This window comes from Trichosurus vulpecula, chromosome 3 (genome assembly GCF_011100635.1).
Source record: "Trichosurus vulpecula isolate mTriVul1 chromosome 3, mTriVul1.pri, whole genome shotgun sequence".
Classification (NCBI taxonomy): Eukaryota; Metazoa; Chordata; class Mammalia; order Diprotodontia; family Phalangeridae; genus Trichosurus; species Trichosurus vulpecula.
The window spans coordinates 270,062,625-270,090,471 of NC_050575.1; the positions used below are offsets into that span (position 1 = coordinate 270,062,625).

At 37.9% G+C, this 27,847-nt stretch overlaps 1 protein-coding gene and 1 pseudogene across 2 annotated transcripts in view; both read left to right on the plus strand.

Annotated features, from left to right (window-relative positions):
* Positions 1-27,847, plus strand: part of SPTLC3 (serine palmitoyltransferase long chain base subunit 3) — a 217,900-nt gene that overhangs the window by 116,255 nt on the left and 73,798 nt on the right. For both annotated transcript variants that reach the window (XM_036749299.1, XM_036749300.1), the window contains exons 7-8: positions 16,791-16,896; positions 24,551-24,770. In XM_036749299.1, the coding sequence (XP_036605194.1) occupies positions 16,791-16,896; positions 24,551-24,770 (326 nt within the window). The remainder of the gene's footprint in view (positions 1-16,790; positions 16,897-24,550; positions 24,771-27,847) is intronic.
* LOC118841261 lies at positions 25,306-26,937 on the plus strand (annotated as a pseudogene).

A 27,847-nucleotide genomic window follows, 5' to 3' on the forward strand; every position in this document is an offset into this window, starting at 1 on the left:
ATTTGCACTTCTCTAATCAAAAGTGATTTATAGCACTTTTTCCACGTCTATAGATAGGCTTGATTTCTTTGTCTGAAAACTGCCCATTCATATCCCTTGAACATTTATCAATTGGGGAATGGCTTATATTCTTATAAATTTGACTTAGATCTCCATATATTTGAGAAATGAGGCTTTTATCAAAGATACTTGTAGAGATTGTTTCTCAGCTTTCTGCTTTCCTTCTAATCATGACTGCATGGTTTTGTTTTTTTTTTTTGTACAAAAGGTTTTTTTTAATTTAATATCAAAATTATCTATTTTACATTTTGTAATGCTCTCTATTTCTTGTTTGGTCATGAACCTCACTTAACGTCTTTAAGAATTTGAATGCTATAACACTTGGTGCATATACGTTTACTGATCAGTTTAAATAGTATTTTAGTACTATTTTATATACTATTTAGTACTGATGTTGTTTCACTGCCTATGTACATTTTAGCAAGATGTAGTTTCCCTCCTTAACTCTTTTAATTAGTTTTACTTTTGCTTTTACTTTGTCTGAGATTGGGATTGCTACCCTTGCTTTTTTGTTTACTTCAGCTGAAACGTAATAGATTCTGATTCTGCTCTAGCTCTTTACCTTTACTCTGTGTCGCTCTGCTTCAAGTCTGTTTCTTGTAAACAACATATGGTAGGGGGCAGCTAGGTGGCACAGTGAGTAGAGCACCAGCCCTGGAGTCAGGAGGACCTAAGTTCAAATCTGGCCTCAGATACTTGACACACTTACTAGCTGTGTGACTTTGGGCAAGTCACTTAACCCCAACTGCTTTGCCTTCCCCCCCTACAAAAAAAAATATTGTAGGATTCTGGTTTTGGATCCACTCTGCTATTTGCTTGCATTTTATGGGAGAGTTTACCCCATTCACATTCACAGTTATGATTACTAACTGTGTATATTCCTCTAGTTTGGCCTTTCACCCTTTCCCTCTTCACCAGTGTTTTCCTTCTGTCTATTGCTTCCATTGGTCTACCCTCTCTTCATCTGCCCTCTCTTCTTTCAGTCCCCTTCCCCTTACCCCCGTTATACTTAATCTCCTCCCCTCCTAATTCCTGTCAGGTAAGATTTCTTATTCAAGTGAATGTATATATTATTCCCTCTCTGAGCCAATACTGATGAGAATAATATTCAACTGATGCCCATCACCCACCCTCCCATCTTTCCCTCCACTGTAATAGGTTTTGCATGCCTCTTCATGTAAAATAATTTACCTCATTCTACATCTCCCTTCCTTCTACACCCATTGTACTCCTCTTTCTCATCCCTTAATTATTTTTAATGTCATGCCCTAACATTCATCTTATACCCATACCCTCTGACTATATATATATTCCTTTTATCTGTACTAGTAGAAGTATAATTTTTAAGAATTACAAGTATCATCTTCCCATATAGGGATGTAAACAGTTCACCTGCATTGAATCCCTTATGTTTTCTTTTCCCTTTTTACCTTTTTGGGCTTCCCTTGGGTTGTAATATTAGAGATCAAATTTTTTGTTCAATTCTGGTCTTGAAATCCTTGAAATCTTTCTATTTCATTGAATAACCATTTTTTCCCTTGAAATGTTATGATTATTTTTGCTAGGTAAATAATTTTTAGTTGTAATCCTAGCTCCTCTGCCTTCTGGAAGGTCTGTTCCATGACCTACAATACTTCAATGTTGCTGCTACTAAACCCTGTGTGATTCAGATTGTGGCTCCCCAATATTTGAATTGTTTCTGGCCACTTCTAGTATCTTTTCCTTGACCTGATAGTTCTGTAATTTGGCTATAATGTTCCTTGTAGTTTTTATTTTGAGATCTCTTTCTTGAAGAGACTGGTAGATTCATTCAATTCTTATTTTGTCCTCTGGCTCCAGGATATTGGGGCAGTTTTCCTTGATAATTTCTTGAAAGACGCTAACCAGGTCCTCCTTTTGATTATGGCTTTCACATAGTCCAATGATTCTGACACTGTCTCTCCTGGATCTATTTTCCAGGTCAGTTGCTTTTCCCATGAGGTATTTTACATTTTCTTCTAATTTTCATTCTTTTGAATTTGCTTGATTGATTCTTGATGTCTCATAGAGTCATCAGCTTCCACTTGCCCAATTCTAACTTTTAAGGAGTTGTTTCCCTCAATTACCTTTTGTACTTCCTTTTCCATTTGGCCAACTGTACTTTTTAAGGAGTTGTCTTCTTCAACAGATTTTTGTTGATGCAATTATTTTCTTCAGTGAGCTTTTATACCTCTTTTTCCAACCGGTCAATTCTGTGTTTTAAGGATTTCTTTTCTTCAATGAATTTTTGTGCCTATTTTGTCATTTGGCTGATCTGTTTCTTAAGTTATTATTTTCTTCAGTATTTTTGTGCCTCTTTTATAAACTGTTCATTCTCTTTTCATAATTTTCTTGTATCACTCATTTCTTTTCCTTATTTTTCCTCTACCATTCTTATCCTGTTCTTTAACTTGTCCACAAATTCTTCTTTGGCTCATGTCTAATTTTCATTTTTTCTTTGATGGTTTGTACCTATTTTTACATTGTTGTCCTCCTCTGAGTTTGTGTGTTGATCTTCCCTGTCACCCAAGTAGCTTTTTATGGTCATAGTAGCTATTTGTTGTTGTTTGCTCATTTTCCAGACTGTTTCTTAACTATGACCTTTATGTTAAAGTTGGCCTCTACTCACCTACAGATGGCGAGGCACTGTCCCAAGCTTCTGTTGTTTCCCATGCTTCTGTCTTCAAATCTAGTTCTGGGAGTCTGCAAGTTTTCATTCAGTGCTTCCAAAGAGGGATGATCTGGGGAGAAGTGTGATCACTGATCTCTTGGTCTGCACTCCTTTTCTTGCATGTTTTTTTTTAATTTATTTATTTACTATATTTAGTTTTCAGCATTGATTTTCAGAAGAGTTTGAATGATGAATTTTATCCCCATTTCTACCCTCCCACCCAATCCAAGATGGCGTATATTCTGGTTGCCCCATTACCCAGTCAGCCCTCCCTTCTGTCACCCCAATCCCCTCCCATCCCCTTTTCCCTTCCTTTCTTGTAGGGTAAGATAAATTTCTATGCACCATTTCTTGTGTATCTTATTTCCTAGTTGCATGCAAAAACTATTTTTTTTTGTTTTTGAACATCTGTTTTTAAAACTTTGAGTTCCAAATTCTCTCCCCTCTTCCCTTCCCACCCACCCTCCCTAACAAGGCAAGCAATTCAACATAGGCCACATGCATATCATTATGTAAAACCCTTCCACAATACTCATGTTGTGAATGACTACCTGTATTTTGCTCCTTCCTAACCTATCCCCCTTTATTGAATTTTCTCCCTTCACCCTGTCCCTTTTCAAAAGTATTTGTTTTTGATTACCTCCTCCCCACCATCTGTCCTCCCTTCTATCATCCCCCATTTTTTATCTTCTTCCTCCTTCTTTCCTGTGGGGTAAGATACCCAATTGAGTGTGTATGGTATTCCCTCCTCAGGTCAAATCTGATGAGAGAAAGATTCACTCATTCCCCCTCTATTTGAGGAGGAGATCGATGGATTCTTTCAATTTCTATTTTACCCTCTGGCTCTAGAATATAAGGCAGTTCTCCTTGATAATTTCTTGAAAGATGATATCTAGGCTCTTTTTTTGATCATGGCTTTCAGGTAGTCCAGTAATTTTTAAATGATCTCTCCTGGATCTATTTTCCAGGTCAGTAGTTTTTCCAATGAGACATTTCACATTGTCTTCCACTTTTTTCATTCTTTTCATTCTCTATTTCTCATAAAGTCACTAGCTTCCACTTGCTCCAATCTAATTTTTAAAGTAGTATTTTCTTCAGTGGTCTTTTGGACCTCCTTTTCCATTTGGCTAATTCTGCCTTTCAAGGCATTCTTCTCCTCATTGGCTTTTTGGAGCTCTTTTGCCATTTGAGTTAGTCTATTTTTTAAGGTGTTGTTTTCTTCAGTATTTTTTCTGTATTTTTGGGGGTCTCCTTTAGCAAATCATTGACTTGTTTTTCATGGTTTTCTCGCATCACTCTCATTTCTCTTCCCAATTTTTCCTCTACTTCTATAACTTGCTTTTCAAACTCCTTTTTGAGCTCTTCCATGGCCTGAGACCAGTTCATGTTTTTCTTAGAGGCTTTTGTTGTAGGTTCTTTGACTTTGTTGACTTCTTCTGGCTGTATGTTTTGGTCTTCTTTGTCACCAAAGAAAGATCCCAAAGTCTGAGACTGAATCTGAGTGCGTTTTCACTGCCTGGCCATGTTCCCAGCCAACTTACTTGACCCTTGAGTTTTTTGTAGGGGTATGACTGCTTGTAGAGTAAAGGTACTTTGTTCCAAGCTTGAGAGGATGTGCTGTTGTTTTCAGAGCTATTTCTCCTCCTTCCCCAAGAACCGCCAACCTGGACCTGATGCAAATCTTAAGCAGGCTCTGCACTCCTGCTCAAATCTGCCACTTAATTCCTCCCACCAGGTGGGCCTGAAGCCAGAAGCAACTGCAGCTGTAGTTCTGTAGCTGCACCACCCCTGCTGCCCCTGGGGCAGTGGCCACACCGCAAACTCTGGCCCCTGAAGATTTTCCCACTAACCTTCTCTGTTGTCTTTGGTGTTTGTGGGTTGAGAAGTCTGTTAACTGCCACGGCTCACTGATTCAGGACACTAGGGCCTGTTCTGCCTGGCTCCTGGTCTGGTTGGTCCTGCTGCCACCCACGCTGGGCTCTGCTTCCCTCTGTTCCACTCCGCTCCCAGCTCCATGGGTGATAGACCTCACCCAGTGACCATCCAGGCTGTCCTGGGCTGGAGCCTTGCTTCCCTCTGCTATTTTGTGGGTTCTGCAGTTCCATAATTTGTTCAGAGCCATTTTTATAGGTTTTTGGAGGGACTTGGCAGGGAGCTCACACAAGTCCCTGCTTTCCAGCCACCATCTTGGCTCTGACCCCTTGGTCTGCACTCTTGTCTTTACCCAGGAAGGGTCCCTACTCCCCTGCAGCCACAAATGCTAGCATTCCTCTCTCAACTGGAACTAAAACCAGGCCCACTTCTTCTCTGTCATGCAACCACTTCTCTACCCTGGAACTGTATATGGGCAATGGAGATGCCAAACAGCACCTGATCCTAAGTCCAGTGCCAGCTCAGTTTTGTATTCATTTTCTGACCAACTGTCCTATCCCCTTACTGTCTCTGGCATGAGAGTTCCCAAAGATGCAGTTGCTGCTGTCACAGTTGTCTCAAAGGCCCACTGCTGGCATTGCTGTCACATGAGCTCCTGGTCAGCTCTTACCCTAGTGTCACAGACCTCTCCTTCCAAACTCCTAAGTTGTCTTGAGCTAGAAAAATGTCTCACACTAACTTTTTGTTGGCTATACTTCTCCAGAATTTAAATTGATTTATTATTTTAAAGTCTTTTGGAGGGGAATGTTAACTGGGTTGCTACTTCTGTTCCACCATCTTGACTTCACCTCTCCAGAAATTCTGTTTCATGCCTTTTTAGCTCTATTCAAGAGTTCTCTCAAAATGGGTGAAAGTCCATGATGACTTCTTTGTTATAGTGGTCTCTGAACCTTTCCTGAGGCAATCCAAAACAAATAAAACAATAAATTTCTTTGATTACATTCTCTGGGTCAGAGACTTCAGGAACGAAGAGTTAATTCTATGATGAAGTATTTCCTTAACTTGAACTTGCCTCTTTCTGGAGTACATAAGTAAATTAATGGCATTCTTAACTTACTGAAATGTGTTGATTATTTCTCCAAATCTCCATGCACACCCATTTCCTAAAGCAAGTATTTCTTGCTTATCTTATTTGTCCTTTTTGGAAAACTGTGCCATCATGTACTTTTTGTCTGACATGTGTTTCTGACTGACATCTACTGGACAGTATTAGCCCTTCCTAGGGAGTACAATGAAGAGAAGGGCTTTCCCCATTTCTGGTATGCTTTTTAAAATCATTCGAGCTGTTAGGGATTCTGCTTAAAGAGGTAAACACCTCAACTTAAATGAATTTCTATTTCTTGTATGAGTTACCTGTGCTGACATTCTTAAACTGGTTACTACAGAAGTATTATTTTGTTGGTCACCTCAGGACGTAGCAACCATAGAAATGACTGATGTGCCCCATGGGCATTGTCTTCATGCTAGCCTGACCTTCCCATAAATTTCTACAGGACAAGGAATGGGGAAGACTGTTTAGGATGGTGGTAGTAGATGTAAATAAAGAAGACGAGGAGAACGTAACACATTTTTAAGAAGGAATGCAGTTAGCAATAGGCAATTTCCTAGGTCATAATCACAGAACCTGAATTGGAAGGGATCACAGACACTATCTAGCACAATCATCTCTGAACCAGAATTTGTCCTATAACATCCAGACAGCAATCTAGCCTCTGCTTAAAGACTTCCAGTTAGGAAGAAACCACTATCTTATGAGTCAGAACATTCTATTTTGAATAGCTCTAATTGTTAAGTTTTTGCCCTACATCCAGTCTAAATCTTTTTTTTTACAACTCCCACTACTTCTTCTAGTTCTGCTCTCCAGGGCCAAGCAAAACAAGTTTAATCCCACTTTCAAATGATAGCATTTAACACTTGAAGACAGCTATCATAATTCTCCCTAAGTCTCTTCACGTCTAAATTTCTTTGTTCCTCCAACTGACCATTAAGAAGCATGATCTCAAGGAACTTTACCATTTTGTAAATCTATCTCTTAAAGTGGAACCTAGAACCGAACATGATACTCCATATGTGGTTCTAACATCCTGGGGTGGGTGGGGAGAGCTATAATGATCATAATCCATGCTTAGAAGGGATCTTTAGGAAGAGAGGCAAAAAAAAAATCTGCAGGATCAAAATGTAGTAGAACACCAAAATGGATGAAGGGAGGAAAAAAATGACCAAAGAAATTCTTTCCTGAAATGCACGAATTATTTATGGTGTTGAGGGAAGTGGGGAGAAATGACTTAGAGGATTTCATCTTATATAATATATGTCTTCCTTAAAAAAAAACATACATAGTTTTTTTTCCAAGAGAAGACTGCTATTTAAGGGAGTATTAAAATCACAGAACCAGAGATTTAGAGCTAGATAAGACCTCTCAAGCCAAAGTCTAACCCCTTCATTTTATTGCTGAGGAAACAAAGGCCAAGAAAGGTTAAGAAGTACTCTGACTCAAAATCCAATACTCTTTCCAACATACAATTGCTACTTCACTATTGTCAGTCCTTTTGCAAGGTGGAGAATAACAAGTTTTCCATTGTGTAAATGTGACTTACATCTACTAAATTTGCTTGAAGCATAAGTACACCTAGATAAAGATCTGATAACTGCAACCAAAAGCTATTGAGTTAAAAAAAAAAGTCTTTATGAAAACACACTGACCTTGTGATCCAAGGCAGAATTGGATTTGAAGAGACATAGGCTCAAATCCTGACTCTACTTCTGGCTACGTGAACATTAGGCAAATTATTTAATGTCTCTGGGGCTCAGATTCCTCATCTCTAAAATAAAGGGGGCTGAAGGGGGGGGATGGGGAAGAAAGTACTATTAAGGGCCCAAATCTATAGTCTATGATTCTACGATATAGTTATTCATTTCCCACCAGATACATTGCTTTTGAATTTCTTTGGAACTCTCCATCATACCCCCTTCCTCTTTCACACTCCTTACCCACTGCAAACTTTGAGAGCAAGGATCAGGATCAAATCTACAGAACTAAGGGAGAAGTTTTCAGGTTGTAATGATAATATACTAAAAAGGACATTGACCCTGTCACTGGATGGCTTTGATTGGAATATTGAGAACCTCAGGATAAATTAGGGCACACAATTTAAGGGTTAGAAGGGACCTCAATGTCCATCCAACTCAGCCTTCACAGCAATCATCCAAAGAAGCAACTACTATGAGAAGTGACCAGCCATCTTCACTAACTGCCAAACAACTGCCACTCACAAGGCAGGTAGTCCAGCCTAGATGAGCAGCAGGGCACCCTGAGGGAGAGATAAAAGGCAACATGTGCCAGGCAGGTGCTAAGGCGCCAGGCAGGCACCTTAAGTACCATCTTCCCTCAGACCCTGATGCAGACAGCTGAGGGCCCTGAACTTAAGAATCTTTAGAATAACTTTAGAATACTTATAGACCAGTGCCCTCAGCCATCATCTTTAGAAACAATCCCTGGGAAAATGCAGGTTGGCTACAGCTCCTGCAGAAGCTACAGTCACAGTTACTGAAGACTCAGAAAAGAAAGCTCACTGCCTCCAAAGTACTTGGCACTTTCAAATGGTTCAACATCAGAAACTGACAGGACTTTGTCGATGGAAATGATATTAAAGAAGCATTGTCATCCGTTCTGCCTCTGTACCCTAAGGACCATGGGACCTGTCTGACTTGCTGCTAAAACCTTCCATTTGCATGGTCACCCCCAATAAAATATGAATTATTTGAGATTAGGAACTTTCTTACTTTTCTTTTTGTATTCTCAGTACTTAGTCCAAGTCATACCTCAAAAAGAATCCCTTCAACTAGCTATTTAAAATCTACTTGAAGATCTCCAGTGAGGAAAAAATCCATTATTTTCTGAGGCAACCCTCCACTTTTAGATAGTTCAACTTGTTTGGAAGATTTTCCTTATAGCAAGACTATCTCTTTGTAATTTCCACTCATTATCCCTAGTTCTGCCCTTTAGGGCCAAGCAAAATAAGCCTATTCCATCTCCTATATGCCAACCCTCCAAATACTTGAAGAAAGTTATATCCCCACTAAGTCTCATGCAGGCTAAACTTTCACAGTGCTTTTGACCACTCATTATATCATGATCTGGAGGTCCTTCACTATCCTGGATGCCCTCCTCTGGTACACTCTACCTTGTCAATATCCTCACTAAAACGCAGCATGCAAGGTAGCATATAATGAAAAGCAATGATGATGCTGTGACAAGCAGTGATGACTTATACTATATCTGGGCAAGCTGCAATCTCTTGAGCCTCAGTTTCCTTGTCTTTAAATAAGGATAATACCTGATCTGCCATGATCATAGGATTATTCTGAGGATCAAATGGTATACAAAATTTTTGTAATCCCAAAGACATATAAATGGAAGCTATTATCAGAAGCATTATAACAGCAGGATCTCCTAACAGTAAAAAAAAAAAATCCAAAGACTCCTCAACCAAGCACCTTAACACCATACCTATGGAACTTCCTTTTCTACTGATAAATGTTAAAAGGCCTTTTATATTTTCCCTTTCCTCTTGTCTTTTTTTCACCTAGATCCTATAAAGTTATGTGTATATGCTAATAAAGTTTAGACATACTAAACAAAGAACTGAAGATTCATATACAGTTCAGAGTAAAATCAGATTCAACCTGGCTTGGGCATTTCATCACAGGAATTAGGGAAGAGGGAGAGGTTTTAGAACAAAAAGCAGAATGAAACACTTGGGGCAGGAAGGGGTAGAAGGAAGTTTGGTGGGGGCGGGGGGGGAAAGGAGACTGAGGTGCAAGAGCCCTGACCAGTGATGAGAAAAGAGTTTAACTACTCTTTTCACCCTATCCATTGCCAGCCCTTTCTCAGGTCCTTTAGCCTCTGCTGCAAGCACAACAGGGAAGGGCTCAGAAGATAATGTCAAATTCAGTCATCACTAACTTCGTGATGCAGCATCATCACTGCCTGAAGCTTCCAGCTTCGGCAATGCCTTAAGTCCTTTACAAGTTCACATCACAGACTACCACACAAGTCTCTCCCCAAGGAAACACAACATAGAAAAATACAGACACAGAAAAGGTGTGTAGAAGGAAAGCCACACAGATAACCAGACTTCCCAGCATGGCACTGCTTTGAAACACATAGGTCTAATATGATTTTCTGTCTCTACTGTCTCAGAGCACAATGAGATATTCAGTATGAGGGCTATTTTAAACACCCTAGCCCAGATTCCCAGGCTATTCTCTTATGGTCACAGCAGTCTTAGAGTGGGAGAGAGGTAGCTACACTTAGAGCAATTGTTAGCAGCTACTGCTGCTGCTTTTTCTTCAGCAGATCAAATGCCCAATCTCTGTGACCGTGGTTATGTAACGTCCTGTTCAGACACATCCTAGACTCATCCAAGACTTATGTACAAAGAGGAATAGTTGGTCCCAGAAAGCTGTAGACTAAAGAAGATGAAGACAAAGGAAAATAATAATATCCTCAATTTATGGGAAGGAAAGGAAAAGATATTGTTTGAGTCACTAGGTCAACACAAATAGGCACCTCTAAATAAGGGACTGCCACACTTACTATGCACTGTCATTCATCTTCTAAAAGAAAGCTATTTCCTTTTAAAATAAGGTTCTAATACTAGCATATTAAAGAAATGATTCCTGTACTGATGGACTAATATGTTTGGGGCAAAGACACTTTTCCTTATTCGCAAGCTGCTTTTCCTTAGTAGCATGTGTGCCACGTATAGACATATGCACTATTAAGATGTAACCATAAAATATGGGTAACAGAGGTCCTTTACTTGGGTGGTCTTCTGCCCCAAGATAGATGCATTTGCATGGAGTTTGGCCCAGAAAAAAAATCTTCAGAGAGAAAGCATAGGCTCAAAGAATCTACTCAGAATTTTTACTGTACAAACAATGTTTTATGTTCATTAAATAAGAATATCCATGTTGCAAAACAATCTTAAATTAAGTTGAATTTGAGAGAAGTCTTCCACACTGACTTACAGCAATCTCTTTCATGGCAGCTGGTAGCTTGCTTCATATTTATGTCCCATGCACTCCCAAGTCACTGAGAAAAAATCTCATGGAAAGTACTGTCCATTGTGTGTTCCTGAAGTAGCAAGTCAAATTTAAAATCTGTTTCTCAATTTGCTGAAACAAAATTCCATATTCTGTATTTATTATTTTCATTTAGTATTATGTTATTATTATTTTCTTCTAGATCATACTGAAGAAGCATAGAGTAGTGAAAAAAATACTAGAAGGAAGATGTGGGTTCCAATTCTTAGTGCTGTGATTTCAGATAAATCACTTTCTCTCTCAGAGCAATGTTTGCTTTTCTCCTCCATAGTATAAGGATGTTGCAATTTTTATACTACCTAGCTTACAAAACGGTTTACAAAATCACTCTGAAAGTGTTGAAGTGTTCTAAAAAGGCACGTGAATGACTATTATTAGAAAATATTAAGTCCCCTGAAGTTACATTTAATTTTTCTAGACTCATAGCACTTATTTTATGACAGGAAGTAAATGAAAAGCTAAGCAACTTGTACTTGCTAGATGTGACAGTTATTCGGGCTACAAAATTAGTCTAGAATGATTGAAAATCTCTCACCTGAAGAGAATTTCGTATTAGCCCACAAAATTTTTCAGTGAGAACATCTGTATTTGAATACTATTTACAGAAATGCATATGACAATTTAAGAAACCTAACTTTGAGTGTATGAGGCAAAGTAAGTAGGTATCACAATTATATTTTAAAACCCCCCCATTTCTAAAATACAGTTTGAAATCACAGGTGTGAGAGAGAAAAGATGAACACAGAGGAGAGGGTAACTGGAAGTTGGCAATGAAAGGCTGGTAGGTGTTAAGGAAGGAGAATTCTGCTTAGCTCCTTCCAGAAAGAGCTGGTGCACCCATCAATTAGCTTTCTAGGACTGTTTCTAAAAACTGGGCACTGTTTCAGGGACCAGCTGTAATTAAGGAAAAAGAAAGACCAAATTTGGCAATGTCCACTGAAAAGAGGGACATCATTTAACCTCATCTTGAGAAGCCATAAATGTACCCCTTGCCTCAGTTAATATTAGAGTCAATAAACATCAATTTCAAGAGGTGATTGCCAGCCTTGATCATAATGAAAACTGGCTTCAGTGTTTCTATTTTACTCCTGTTGGGTGTCTCCTTTTACAGCCACCTAAAATGTGACCTGTGATATCTTGTCCCAGATTATGGCCAGATGCTTCTTCCTTCTAGCACTTTAAATACCTCTCCCTTACCTCATCGTTGAAACAATGATGCTAGTGCTCTCGAACATTTTATCATGGCTAAGACTGCCAACAGAGTAGGATCTCTGCCTTTTAAAATACGATCAAGGTCTTGAATCTAAGGAAATTAGAGTTTTAAATTCTGCAAGCAGAGGAGACTCTGGAGATTCAAAGATGCATAGAAGTATCTATAAAATGTATGTTGTGACCTGTTGCTTTTATCTTTTATTCAACTCTTGCAACTAAAGGGAAAAAAAAGCAGAGGTAAAGAACAAGTGAATCCTACATTTCCCAGAATTTTTCTTAAAAAAAAAAGTACCAGGGCTATAAAGCAAGCCACCTAATTTAAGCCCTTTCATTTAAAATATTTTTGGCTTCAGAGTATATCAATGATAATTTGCCATCATTTTATACTCTTTTAGTTAATACAGACTCATAAAATTTTAGAGCAGGAAGATTTTTTACTATAGATAGCCAAGAAAACCGAGCTGTGGGAGGCAGTAAGGCAGCAGTTCTTGAAGACTGCATTAACTTCCCATACTGCCAATGAAATACAAAATTTGATAGAATGTCCGTGATATTGCTTTATAGAGCTTACTGACTAAAAAGGAGGGGAGAGATAATGAGCTAAGTGGAACCTGATTGTGGCACAGCAGGATAGCTATGGGAGTCTGGTATTCCTTGGTGAATTTCTGTATGTGACTCTTCTTGTGTTCCCATATCATCAATCAACAGGTATTTATTAAGCACCTAATATATGCCAGATACAGTGCTAGAGATACAGATGAAAAGAATGAAAGAATATCTACTCAGAAGCAGTTTACATTCTTTTAGGGAAGAAAACATTCATAAATAAATATGTAAAGAGTATATGTAAAAATAATAAATACAAATAAATGGAAAGTAATTGAATACAAGGTAGTTTGGTGGGGAGGGCACCAGCAGTTGGAGGGATCAGAAAAGGTTTTATATAGAAGGTGGTACCTGAGATGCATCTTGAAGGAAGAAAGGGATTCTATGATGCATACTTGAGAATAGAGTGCATTCCAGGCACTGGGAAAGAAGATGGATTCTTGTGGGTAAGGAAAAGAGAGAATATCAGTTTAGCTGGATAATAGACTATGGTGGGGGGAATAATGTATAATGAATCTGGAAAGATAATTCCACATCAGGTTGGAAAGGACTTAAAAGCTAAACAAAGAAGTTTTAATGACATCTGAGGAATAATAAGGAGGCAGGAGAACCAAAGTTGGAAAGCTTTTCCATGAACAAAATAATGCAAGATAAGATGGGAAGCAAGTGCTTGGGGGAAAATAAATCTTGGCAACAAATATCTTTGATAAGGATCTAATATTCAAGATCTATAAGCAATGAAAAAACATATATAAAAGATCAAGAGCTATTCCCAAATGCATAAGTAGATCAAAAAGGATATGAACAAAAAGCTCTCAAAATAATTACAAATTATTAAAGATGAAAGACTGTTCCAAATCATTGGTAATAAGTGCAAAGCAACTTGAAACAACTCTGAAGGAAGTCCTTACACTCAAATACTGTCAGATAACAAATCAGTCCGAAGGCATTTATGAAGCACTTGTTATTATGCCAGGAATTGTGCTGAGTGCTGGGGATAAAAAAAATTTAAGACAAAAACACAGTCCCTACACCCAAGAAGTTATCATTCTGATGGAGGGGACAACATGCACACAACTACTACATACACAAAATATAAAGTGCAAATGGAGGGTAATCTCAAAAGGAAAGTACTACTTGAAGGGCAGTAGTAGGTGGGGGGAAAGGATGAGGAGAACAGGACAAGGAAAGGTCTCTTGCAGAAGGTGGTACGTAGACCTAGGGTTGAAAGAATACAGGGAAACCAGCAGAGAATATAAGAAGTGTAAGGGAAGGAAGCATTTATTACATGCCTACTTATGTGCCAGGCACTATGCTAAGCTTTACAAAAAATATCTCATTTAATCTTCACAACTACTCTGGGTGACAGGTACTACTATATATCCCCATTTTACAGTTGAGGAAACTGAGGCAGACAGAGGTTTGGTGACTGCCCTAAGTTCACACAGCTAGCTAAATATCTGAGGTCACATTTGAATTCAGTTCTTTCTGATTCCAAGCCCAGTGCTCTATCCATTGTGCCACCAAGATAAAAAAGACAAGTGAGAATGAAGAGAATTCTGGGCATAAGAGAAACCCAGGGAAAAGGGATAGAGCTAGAAGATGGACTGATGTATGTAAGCAGAGGGAAAGTAGATTAGATGAAAGGGAGTAAAGTACAAGAAGACTGAAACAGTAAGGAAAGTTTGCAAAGAGCTTTATATGTCATTCTAGAGGAAAGAGAATAACTGAAGTTGGTAATTGGTCATCTCTTGACTTTAGGAAAATCACTTCTTAGAGTAGAGAGTCATTTGAGGAAGTGAAGCCAACCAGAAAGCTAGCAATAGTTCAAACATGAGATCATGTGGAACTACTCTCGAGCAGCAGCTATATGGTGAAGAGAGGGAACTTATATGAAAGATGCAAAGATAGAAACAACAAGACTTGGCAACGGATTGGATAGAGTAAGTTCAAATGAAGAATCAAGGATGATATATACCTAAGGTGTGAGCCCGGGTTACTAGGAGAAGGTGATACCCTTGACAATAATGGAGAAGTTACAAGGAAGAGAATTTCTGAAGTGAAAGAAAAGTGTTCTTTTTTAGACATATAGCATTTGAGATACCATGAGACATCCATTCTGAGACATCCAAAAGGTAATTGGTAATTCTGCCCTAAAGGTCAGGAAAAATACTAAGGCTGTACATAATAGAGCCAGGAATGAGTAGTAGATACAATTAAAAAACCCATGGGAGCAATGAGACCATCAAACAAGGTAATATAGTGGGAGAAGAGAAGAGAGCCCAGGACATACCCTTGGGGGGAAAGCACAGTTAGTAAATAGGTCCTGAGTTTGCTGTTTTTATTGTCGTCTAGTCCTTTCAGTCACGTCCAACTCTTCCTGACCCCAACTGGGGTTTTCTTGGCAAAGATACTTGAGCAGTTTGCCATTTCCTTCTTCAGCTCATTTTAAGATCCAGGAAATGCAAGTGAGAAAGAGCAGTTAAAAAGGCAGGAGGAGAACCAGGAGAAAGCATGAAAATCTAGAAAGTGGAGAGGTATAAAAGTTTAAGGAGGCAAAGCAGTGGAAGTGGAGGTCTCTAGTGAAGGTGGCTTTCTTAAGGGCTGATCAGACAAAATTAAGGATTGTTTTGTTTTGTTTTGTTTTTAGGATGAAGGACATTATGTAGGCAGCAGGAAAGGAGGCAATCCATAAGGAGAGATCATATATAAGAGAGTAGGGCTAATAGAATGAACTTTCTGTTTGAGAAAATGAGAGGGGAGGGGATCAAGATTGCAAATTAAAGGGTTTATGTTGTTAAGGCAAAAGGTGACCTCTTCTTGTGAGACAAGGATGAAGTAGGACATAGAAAGGGAAGATCTCTGAGTGATGTGAGTAGGTGGAGTAAGAGAAAAGGAACTTTAAGCAAATGGCTTCAATTTTTTTTGAAGTATGAGAAAAGGTACTCAGATAGAGGAAGAAGTACTATGAAGAGATTGAAGAAAGAAGACAATGTCTGGAAAAGTCACTATTCTTGAATGAGACAGTGAACTAACTAAAGTTGGAAAGTATTGCCTTGCTGCTGTGAGGGAGGGCCTAGTCATCATTATGTTACATAAATTTATAATGGCACAGATCTGCATGGTTTTGTGATTTTTTCCCATTCTATGCAGCAGATCATGAAAAGAGCAAAGAAGGCAGATGGGGAGAATAATCTAAAATTGGTATTTGACAAGGCATGATTAACAATGAGACATAAGTGTAAGAAATTAGAGAGCAAAGGGTAGTATAGAAGATGTTAGCTATTATTATCGTAAACAAAGACTTATAAGAGGCAGAGGGGGTGAGGAAATGTATTCCAGATCTAGTGGCCAACCTATGCAAAGGCACAAAGGTAGGAGATGGGATACGTCTAGCAGATCAGTTTAGGGAGAACACAGCATAAATGAATATGATGAGAGTTCATAAAGGTCTGGTCTCATAAGTGAGGAAACTGGAAAAATATGGAAGATGTTGCAGAGTAGAAATAACAAGACTTGGCAACTGACTGAATTAGAGGGAAGCAGGGAAAGAGAGAAGAGAGTCAAGGACAATCCCAAGGTTAAAAACTGACAGTGTTGACTAGGAAGATGGCAGTGATTTCAACAGGAATAATTAAACATGGGATTAGATAGAGAAGATAATGAACACATTGAGCTTGAGATACTGTTGGGGAATCCAGGTGGTGATGTCCAGTAGGCAGTTGGTAGTGCAGGCCTAGTATTTAGGAGAGAGATGAAGTTTAGAAAGACAGTGGAATAAATCCCTAATTATAGGATTTCCAGCACTAATCCATGGAATAGGAAGATGTTAGCTGAGAAGAAGCCTTCCCAGGACCCTTAAACCACAAATCTTATCAAATGAGACAATACATGGAAAGAGTACTTTGTAAACCTTAAAGCAATATATAATGCTAATTATCGTCAATGTCATCATTATTATAAGGAAGGACTTCATAAAAGAATACTACTGTTTCTTGTGTTTATTCTTTATTCAAAAGGGGGAATGATGATATGTCTTTTTAATTACGATTCTAACATTAGTCTCAGAAAAGATATTTTTAACCTTGAGCCTAACATAATGAAGAACTCTAAGAAACTGAAATGGACAAAAAAATCCATCTCACTCTCATAAGTCACTTTCTCTTTTGCTTGTTATTTAAAGACATGAAAAATCTAGAGAAGCTCCTAAGAGAAGCTGTGATCTATGGCCAGCCTCGAAGTCGAAGAGCGTGGAAAAAAATCCTCATTCTAGTAGAAGGCATCTTTAGGTATGTGAATGACCAGGGTGTTTTAATCTGTGGTCTAAATATATTTGGGGCAGCTAGGTGGCGCTGTGCATAGAGGGCCAGGCCTGAAGTCCAAAAGATCCATCTTCCAGAGTTTAAATGTGGTCTCAGATACTTACTAGCTATGTGACCCTGGGCAAGTAACCCTGTTGGCCTCAGTTTTTCATATGTAAAATGAGCTGGAGAAGGAAATGGCAAACCACTGTAGTATCTTTGCCAAGATACTTTATTTTCCAGACATTCTCATCTCTCTTCAATCTCCTCACAGTACTCCTTCCTCTGAGTAACTCTTCTCATATTTGTTTCAACAATCCAGCTAGCAGCCTCTGTGGGGGACGTAAGATCCACCCACAGCCAGCACCCAGAAAGCTGCCAACAGCACGGGTTCTTTTGATCTGCCTTAATAAGGAAAGCAAGGTTAAAGGGGTTGACAAGTTTACTTTAATCCAGCATATAGACAGCATTCACTTAGTTCAGGGGGAAAAGCCAGCACCCTGAACTTCAGAGCAAATTACAAACAAAGTACAAACATCAACAGACAGACCCAATACAATTCATAGTTACCAACATCTAGGTTCAGCCCGGGAGCTCAGAACAAGGGCTAATCTTCATTGTCAGATAACTAGAAGCACAGAATCACACAGCCTCAAAGTTGAAAGGGATATTATATAAGATCTTTATGGACAGAGACTACTTGTTTGCAGTGTCTAGCACAGTATCCTTCAACACAGTAAGTGCTTAATATCTAAAATGAATTTGTTGACCTCAGAGGACATCTAATACAATCAACATCTGAACAATACTCCCTCCTAGACTTCTCAAAATTTATCATCCAGTCTTCACTTGAAGAGCTCTAGCAAGGGGGAGCCTATGACTACCAGAGATAGCCTATTCCATTTCCGAATAGCTCTAACTGTTAGGTAGCTTTTCTTTACCTCATGTCTGCCTCTCTGGATGTGGTTTGATATTGAGGGAATTTTTTCAACCTGTTTTGTAGAGGAATACATATGGAAAAGAGTTAACTTAAAGTGGTTCTTTTTATAAACTTTGCTTACCACATATTGAAGACCTCTAGTCATAGGGATATTTGACACTATAATATTGTTTGGCATTAATTCTCATGATATTTCTTATCTAATCATAGAGTACATTGAGGTATGCTTTCAATTATTTGATATAAGCCATTTTTCAAAAAAACACAAAAGAGCTAACAATAGCTAAAGGGGCCACCAATACGTAGAATATTTCTATGACATTCAGACTATGATGCCACAGGGACTACTAACCGGTTCATAGTTTGGTTTAGAAAGATTTTACATCAAAAATTCAATTCTCTCCAGTCAACATTTTTATATTTATTTTACTAAGGGAAGAGGAAGAGTCCCCAAAGTACTACCTTTGCTATCTTACTCTATATGCAGAGGAACTGTTAGCTCAGCAGAATCTTTCCTAAGTGAATTTTTAATGAATCCTAATCTTGAGTAATTAGAAAGGAGGTTCCTGTGGGATAATAATACAAAAGTGAGAAAAACTGCATGAAATGGTAATTCCTGCACCTGAAAAATAACAGCATTGCTGCAAATAAGGCAGTAAAAGCAGAGGCTGCATTTTTTCTCTTTAATCTAAACTTTCCCCTCTAATAATATAATTTTAGCCAAAAGAATAATAACAAGAGAAAAGGAAAGAAATGTGTTTTCTGCCAACTAATACATTTTCACAAGCTGAAATTTTCAAATTTGCTCTTCATTAAAAAACAACAACTGACTGCAGCATTTATTGTCCTGGCTACTGGTCAAGACCTTGTCAACTTCCCCATATATACCCTCCCCATACCTGATCCAGGAGATCTGGTTATTTCACATGCTACCACAAAGTTGCAAACTTGGCATTTATAGTTTATTGTCAGTCACTGATTTTCTTTAAAACCTGCAACAACCGGGAGTGTGTCCTATGCATAAAAACTGTGAGGGTATACTAGAATAATTAACTACTCATTGACCCTGAACTTGCTACTTAAAAAAAAATACTAATGCCATATTGACTTTATGCTGTCAAACTTCAAGCCTCATTCTTCCTCCTGTGTAATTTGTGCCAGCTGCATTGCACCATAAAACTGAGGCGAGAGAACAAACCAACTCTTATCTAAACACCTGTCATTCAGGATTGGAACAGCTTAAAAGCTGATCAGCTGAGCCAGAGCAGGCTGGACATCTCCTTTTAAGCAGAATAAACAGAACCAAACTGCAAATAAACACAACTTGGCACAACTAAAGGAAAGTTAAGTTTTAAACACTTTGATCATGGCTGAAATTAAGAGGACCACCAGCATTTTACTGTCAAATACTCTTGTCAGTTACCCGGCCTACAGAAACCACTGCAAAGGCTGGGTTTTGTTCATTTCATAAGTCCCATCTCTGTTCTGCCACAGGATCAGCAATATAGGCTTAAAAGTTATGGATTTCTTGCAGAAATTGAGAAACTGCACGAGATTTCAAGTTTAAACATCTCTAATATTTGTAATTTAATCTGTGGTTTATATATTCATTTATCTTATGTCTTTTTTTCAAGAGCTCTGGAATAGAGCTTTAAAGGACTGTTTCAGTGATGAATGTTTTTTATCTTATTTTTTTCCAAATCAGCATATGAAACTTTCCATGAAAAGAGTCTCCAACCCAAAATGCCTTTCATGAAAAGTCCCTTTCTGGACTTTGGTTTCTTCATCTTTAAAATAAAAGGGTCAGGCTACATTATCTTTACTTACAACTCAATCATTGTATAATTCTATGATTTTGTGTGACTGTCTTCTAACCTTTGCCATAACTCAACATTGAGTGAAATAATCTCCAGTTGACTTTTCTTAAGAATAATGTGGGAATTTCAGTTTTTAAATATTTTGTTGGTATGTAATTTGTGGACATCCACACAGATAATATCATTGGGCTGCCTTCAGAGTTTCAATATCATGATCTTTTTCTCTTTTCTGTTTCTTCCAAAATCACTCATCCAAGATCCATTACAAAAGTAGTTAAGAGCTGAAAAAGAGTCAAGGGAAAGTTAAGGTATATTCAGAACTCAAGTGTCAAGTCACTGATGATTCTTGGACTCCATTCTATAACACTATTTTAGTGTCACTAAATAGTTACTGTATTTAAAAGATGGATCAATATGCCATGAACAAAAATCATATGGCATTAACTTAGAAAAGGAAAGTGAATTCAGGACCTTTATTTGCTAAATGCACATTATACCTAGTGTTATAGCTGCGATGTATGACAAACATAACATAGCCAGCTATAAAGACTCAAAAGAGAAGTATGGCAGAAAATTGGAGGATCACAGCTTTCAAAATACTAGCAGAGAAAAGTGGCCTACCTAAATTTATGGATAGTTATGAAGAGATGATGAAAAGAGAATCCACAGTAACTTTGTAAATGCAATAAAATGTACAGAGACACAGAGGAACCCAAGAAAATGTCTAATCCCTCTTCTACCCAAAGTTTTTCATGGACTTGAAACTAACTCTAGTATCCCACACCTAAGTCTTCTCTTCTCCTATCTATGTGCTAAATTCTAATGGAAATAAATGTGAAAAAATTACTAATATGTGCATATGCAAAGAAAATAAGAAGCTGTGTGATAACAACTGAGAAGTTTGTGAGTACCTGAAAAGGGAAGCAGTAGTCCCTATGAGTCAGCAAGTGGTCACTAAGAAGTAGTCACAAAAAGTAGGAGTAATACTAAATCTACCTCATTTCCTTCATTAGACTTTTAAATCAAGAAAAAAATTTAGACATATACATATATGCACACACACATATAAATATATATATTATATATATGGATTTCTGCAATGTATCTATTAGTGGTTCCACTATTTTCCCAGTCACATAGTTGCAAAACCACAGAGCCAGCTTTGATTTCCTTTTTCCCTAGACCTCACACTCAATTACAGTTGCTAATCTCTGTTAACACCTCCACAACATTTCTTGCACCTATCCCTTCCTCTCTATTCTTATACAACCATCACCTTAGTTCATTGCTTCATCACCTGTTATATAGTCTTTTGTAATAACCTCCTAACTGAAAGCTCTGCCTCCAAAGTCTCCCCAATGCCAATTAGTCAATTATTTATATAATTAGAAAAATAATCTTCATAATGAACAGGTTTGACCATATCGATTCCTTCTCAAAAACATCCACCCTGCTTCCTAGGTAAAAAATAAATTCATTAGCCTGGTATTGAAGACTTTTTATTATCTGTTCTTTGATCTCATCCTGCACTCTCCCATCTCTGTGTATTTACAAATGTCATGAATCGTGCCTACAGTATGTTTCCTCCTAAACTGTACTTTATGAAATCCTCTTCCTTCAAGGTCTACCCCAGCTCGCTCCTCTTCTACAAAGTCCTCCCTGATCTTAGCATTTTGTCTGGACCTCTTTTATCCTTATCACATTCTACCTTGTATCATATATATTTGAGGATGTATCATGGTATATCTCAGTGGATTAAAAAAGTTCCTTAAGAGCAGAGATTCTGTCATTTCTTTTTATGAGACAGCCTAGTGCCTGGCACATACTGGCTATTAACAATATTTTTTTTAATTTGCTAAACTGTTAAATGCCAAAATGAATAATGTATTTTGTACTATTGCATAATTTAATTTAATTAAATGTCTACTAAGCACCTACTCTGTACAAAGCAATGGAAGAGATAAAAAAGTGTACATAAAACACACTCTGTTCTCTCATGGAGCTTACAGTCTAATGGGGAATATCACAGATAATTGATAACCATATTGTACAATGATCCATTCTAAGTGTGTAAGCCACAACAGGATGAGCTAAAATTCATAAAGTCATGACCATTCCTCAGCTACCTATGAAGCATCTGGCAGGCTAAAATTAGACTAGAAAAGAGTGAAATATTAGAAGAAGAGAAGGGTCTAGAATGATCAGGGCATTATCATAGGTCAGGCAAACAAAGTTAAGTTCATGGAAGGTCAACTAAGAATGAAGTGAATTTCAAGACAGCTAACTGATGCAGTCAGATAAACAACATGGGGGAAAGAAGGAAGAGAATAAACATCCAATGGGCATTGTGATAAATGCTTTACAACTGTCATCTCAACTAGCTGAACTTGGGTTCAACTAAACAAGTTAGCATACAAGATCATATTGATCATATTAATTAAAACAAGCAGCATCTGTAAGCAAGTGACTCTAAAAGAAGCCCTGATGCTAGGGCAGAGGCCACTTTCTTTCTCTGTGCCTTGACTTATATTATCCACTGGGTGTAGTCAGCACAGGGTCTATAGTCAGTATTGATGAAAGCCAAGAAACTACAGATGAAACCTGCTCCTGATTCATACAAAGGCAGAGGTGGTAGGATCACAGAGATGTCCTAACACTATTTCAATTATCTTCTAAAGAAAACAAACCATAATAAACTAGGTCCACTTGTATAAAAGGGCATATGTGATGACATCTGATTTTTTAATTAAAATGTAATAAACATTACACTGACACAATCTGAATTATTCCTAAAGAGGAAATTCATAACAAAGTACATAATCATCAGTCAATCTGAAATGAACTGAGTTTTTTACTGTTTCTATGATCACTCTGAAATATCCAGATTTGTTTTGGTTTATTTCCAGTTATGGAACATATATACTATTTTATACAAATCAATAACAAAGGGGAATTTTCCAAATGATCTGGGACTTGAGGTAACAAAGTCACAGCCATAGCTTTCAACCCACAGATACTCGAGAAATAATTTGATGATCATTCACCTAATCCTAGAAGATTCAGTTCTTACAAAGGTAGTTAAGTCCTCTATCAAAGAGATATTATTTACTCCAAAAATGCCTGAGCAGTAGCTGAGATTTTCTGAACTCCAAATATTAGACCCTATATCATTCCAATCGCAATAAGTGAAAACATAAAAGAACAAGAAAATTAAAAGGACAGTAGTCACTTAATTTTAAAGTTGTAGTAGCTATTATTTCCTTTCTCATCTCAGGATATGATCTGAGCCCATGAGGAAGATTTTTCTGTGATTTAAGTTGGCAAACAGTAGCATTTGTCCATTGTTGCTATTTAGTAACTTAGATTGTATATAAGGAGCAGGGGAAAAGGAGATTTCAAAAAGAAATCTATACACTTAGTTAATATGTTATCTAATAGACAGTATATAAACATATACACATATATGTGCATGTGTGTGTGTAGTCACTACTTGTTAATTCAAGCATAATTCAAGACCTTAAATACTGCTTCAAATTAGCTGGTAGAACTATCTGTATTAAACAGTATCTCTTCCAATAATGTTGAGATAGATGGGGGAGGACTTCCATTTCAAAGGGAAAATATGTTTAATAAGTAATAAATATAAAAAACACTTAGCATGTTTTTAAATGTAACCCAACTTCAAATATTAAAGTACTGAAGCTAAAGGAATAAAACTTTAACCAGTCTTAATTTACTTTAACCAGTCTTAATTTGACTCAAATCATGGCCTAAACACACACACATAGGCACACACTCACGCACGTACAAATGTGCTTGTAAAAAGATTTGTTGTTTGTTTTTAAATTTGATTCTTTACCTAGTACCCATTAAACTAGGGATACATGTCCAATCAATTTTACTGCTTTACTATCTAAACTGACCTGTCACTTAAGCATTTAAAGCAGAAAAAAATAAAAGCATTAAATTTAGTTTTATTTATAGTTAAATTCAGTAAAGGGAAAAAATTAAAATTGGCAGTTTGACCTAACTGGCTTATTTAACTATTTTTTAATTGAGATAATCATTTAATACAATAAAACTGCACATAAAGATATTGCAGTCAAGGTATTCTGAGAACTTATTAAAAGCTTCAAATTCCAAGTAGTTGGCTACTACACAAATTTGGCATTGTTATTTTATTTCAGTAAGATTTATATCCTGCCTAATTCCAAAAGGAGAAGGAATTTATAAGTTAAAATACAAAGAAACATAAAACTAGGGATAAAAAAAAGGTTCCACCTACAGGAAACTATTAGGCATACTAAATAAACCAATTACTACAATGAAACATTGAATCTGGCTCTATAAACATTGTTATTTTGTTATGTTTAACTCTTCATTGTTTCAAGTAAAGCTCTTTTATGGCTTTGTCACTATAATCTTCACCTTTCATCAGCTCAAAAGAAGGGACCAATAGGGTCTAATTGGTCAAATAAGCATTTTTGGACCTATCATCAGTCAGTGGATCATCACACGATTGAACCAATTCCATCATTAAACGGAATGTTATTTCTAACATCTTTAACAATTAAAATTAATAAACTACACAGTGAGATTCTTTCCTCACTCTGACCCAAACTCAACATGCCAAATCAACAGATAATTGATTTTAGTTCTTCAGGAAATATGGCAGAGAGGTACAGCCTTCATTTTCAAAACACTTAGAGACTCTTCCCTAATTGCAAAAATTTTAACTTATACTTTTAAAATGTATCTTAGGGAAAGAAACAGTAAGTACCTATTTTTAACGGAAGGTAGAAGCTGTCATATCTATATTCAAAAAGAAAAAGAAAGGTTTTTCAAAGAATAAATTACAATATTAGCATTTCTCTCCATAATCTAGCATGGAAGGTTCCATCGTGCGTCTGCCTGAGATCATTGCCTTAAAGAAGAAGTACAAAGCTTACCTCTACATGGATGAAGCTCACAGTATTGGAAGTTTAGGCCCAAGAGGCCAGGGGGTCGTGGACTACTTTGGATTAGATCCTTGTGATGTTGATGTGCTCATGGGAACATTCACCAAAAGCTTTGGAGCAGCTGGAGGATACATAGCTGGAAGAAAGGTAAAACAAAAAACCTTTACCTAGGCAAAGCATGTATATCCTGAAAATAATCTCTTGCATTAAGGCTAATTCCATCATTGTGAATTTAATAAGGCAAGATTTCCTAGGCATAGGCCATAATACAAATTGACCTGCCACATATAATATGGAGCATCCCACTGTTTAGATTCATATTCAGGTATGTTGTTATTGTTGACTTTCAGTCATGTCCAACTCTTCATGACACCATGGACTACAGCATGCCAGGACCTTTATCTTCCCCTATCTCCTGAAGTTTGTCCAGGCTCATGTTCATTGCTTCCATGACACTATCTATCCATTTCATCTTCTATCATCACCTTTCTCCTCTTTCCCAACATCAGGGTATTTTCCAAGGAGTCCTGTATTTTCATTATGTGGCCAAAATATTCAAGCTTCAGCTACAGTATTTGTCCTTCCAATAAATAGTCTGACTTACTTTCTTTAAGTATCGACTGATTTGATCTCCTTGCTGTCCAAGGGACAGGTGTTGTTATTATATCCTGAGATTTGCGTTATGCATGGTACATAAGTGTTTGATAACAATTAATTAATTGATTGACTGTCCTATATTTTGCAGACTCTATTCACTTCCCTTTTAAAAAATCTCTCATTCTCTAATTTTGTAAATATCACTGACAGTGACTCAGCAATCATATCTGCTAGTTCTTTAAGCACCCAAGTATATAATTATTCTACCCTAGCCCAAATTCTTCTATGACAACTAGATCCTCTTTTACTATCTACTAACTCATCTTGGGTACTACCTCCCTTTGGACATTTTTTTTTCTCTCACTTCCATCACAAAGATCATTCTCCTTGGCAGAGAAAACAAAATCTCCCTCTCATGAGTCATCATAACATCTACCCCCCCAAGAAAAGCATCCTATCCTTTTTTCAGTCTTCATATTTCCCTTGATACCCACTTTCTTGTACTAAGCCAGACTCGATCCATTCCAAGCTTTAGCATTCCTGATAGTTTTTTTTACAGATCCATGTCATGCTCTTATAGTTACCATTACATTCATCAACTGTATATGTAATTTTAAAACCTAAATTTGTTCTCAGCACTCCTTGGCCTAGGACTGGCATCATTCTCAATTTGCTAGAGCCACTGCCCCAGAAACCTCCTCCATCATTTCCTCTGCCCCAACCCCTCTCTTTCCCCCACATAGGTCCTGCATCATCCAAAGTATTTGACTAATTTTTCAGGGTAAGGAGAGGACAGTCCTATGGGGGGCTTGCTACCAAAAAAGTGCCCAAGAAGACAGAGGCACTGGTAACAACTAGAGCTCAGAAACCAGCTGAATGTTCTATTGGAACAGGAGTCTAGATGTCAGCCAAAGGTCTGTGGCGTGAGACTAACTGAATCTGTTCAAGATAATGGCATTCGGGTGGCTGCAAGACTGAGGGACTTCAAAGTGAAAGACATTCTTAGACTAACTTAGTTCTTCAGTTTTGACACAGAGAATTTTTCTCTAGTTGTAAATTTACTGAACAGTATTTTATCCAAAATGAAGGTACACACCAGACGCCCTGAACGTGTGAGATTAAGTTGCTTCTATCTGACTGTGAAATCTACAGAGTAAGAGAGAAATGTCCCATTAGCCATTGATTTGATCTGAATATGCCAACACAAATTCACAGATTCTAAATTGATGAGAATAAAAAAGATTGTATTAGAGAAGGTATGTTTGAAAGTCAAAGCTCCTACTTACTGTCTTTCAGTTTCTACAGTTCTGTTATTCGCTCATTCATGAAAACTTACCATTTGAAAGGATTTTGAACCAGAGTTTTGAAGGAACTGGAAGCTCAGTTCAAGGCATGCCACTGTAAGATTATGTTTTCTAAAGCAAGCCTTCTGTACTGGCATTGTCTATAACTGCACTGGAGATTCAAGTACAGAAATTTATAGAATCGACAGAAGATGCAGAATGTCTTCAGAAAAATTCCAAGATAAATTGCAGAGACCTGACCTTCTGGCAGAAACTCGTAGTTAAGTGACTAACTGAATACTCATCAAAAGAGTGTTCTAAACCAAATGTTCAGAAGTTGAAGTAGATCGTATCTGGCCATACTGCACATCAGTTGAAGCAAAGTTATTAACAAAATTGCTCCTCTTCCAACAATCCCCGAAGCTGGGTCTTAATAAGATTATTATGGTGAATAAATTCAACTATTTTGAAGGCTTATTTCACATCAGAACTGGGGACTCCAATATTAGAATGTACATAAGCTGTGAAGTCTGAAACATAGCAACTAGGTTAGCACTGATGTTTACAAACTTAAGGGGGAAAAGAGACTATCGTTGGAAATTGATCATGTGTGCTGCAATTGGAAATGTGTTCAGGGCAGGGGGCAGAACCAAGATGGCAGCTGGAAAGCAGGGACTTGTGTGAGCTCCCCGCCAGGTCCCTCCAAAAACCTACAAAAATGGCTCTGAACAAATTCTAGAACTGCAGAACCAACAAAATAGCAAAGGGAAGCAGGGCTCTAGCCCAGGACAGCCTGGATGGTTGCTGGGTGAGGTCTTCATGCACGTAGCTGGGAACAGAGGGGAGCAGAGCCCAGCATGGGTGGCAGCAGGACCAACCAGACCAAGAGCCAGGTGGAACAGACCCTAACACCCTGAATCAATGAGCCAAGGCAGTTACCAGACTTCTCAACCCACAAACACCAAAGACATCAGAGAACGTTAGTGAGAAAAGGTGTGAAAGGAGTTCACAGTTTGGTCACCACCAGGGGCAGCTGGGGTGGTGCAGCTACAGAACTACAGCTGCAGTTACTTCCAGCTTCAGGCCCACCTGGTGGGAGGAATTAAGTGGCAGATCAGAGCAGGAGCAGAGCCTGCTTAAGATCTGAGTCAGGTCCAGTTTGGTGGTTCTTAGAGGAGGAGGAGTGCTGGTGTGGCAGAGCTGGCTGTATAGAAATAGTTCTCAAAACAACAGTGCATGCCCTCAAGCTTGGAACAAAGTGCTCTTTACTCTACAAGCAGTCATACCCCAAAGAAAAACTCAAGGGTCAAGTAAATTGGCTGGGAACATGGCCAGGCAGCGAAA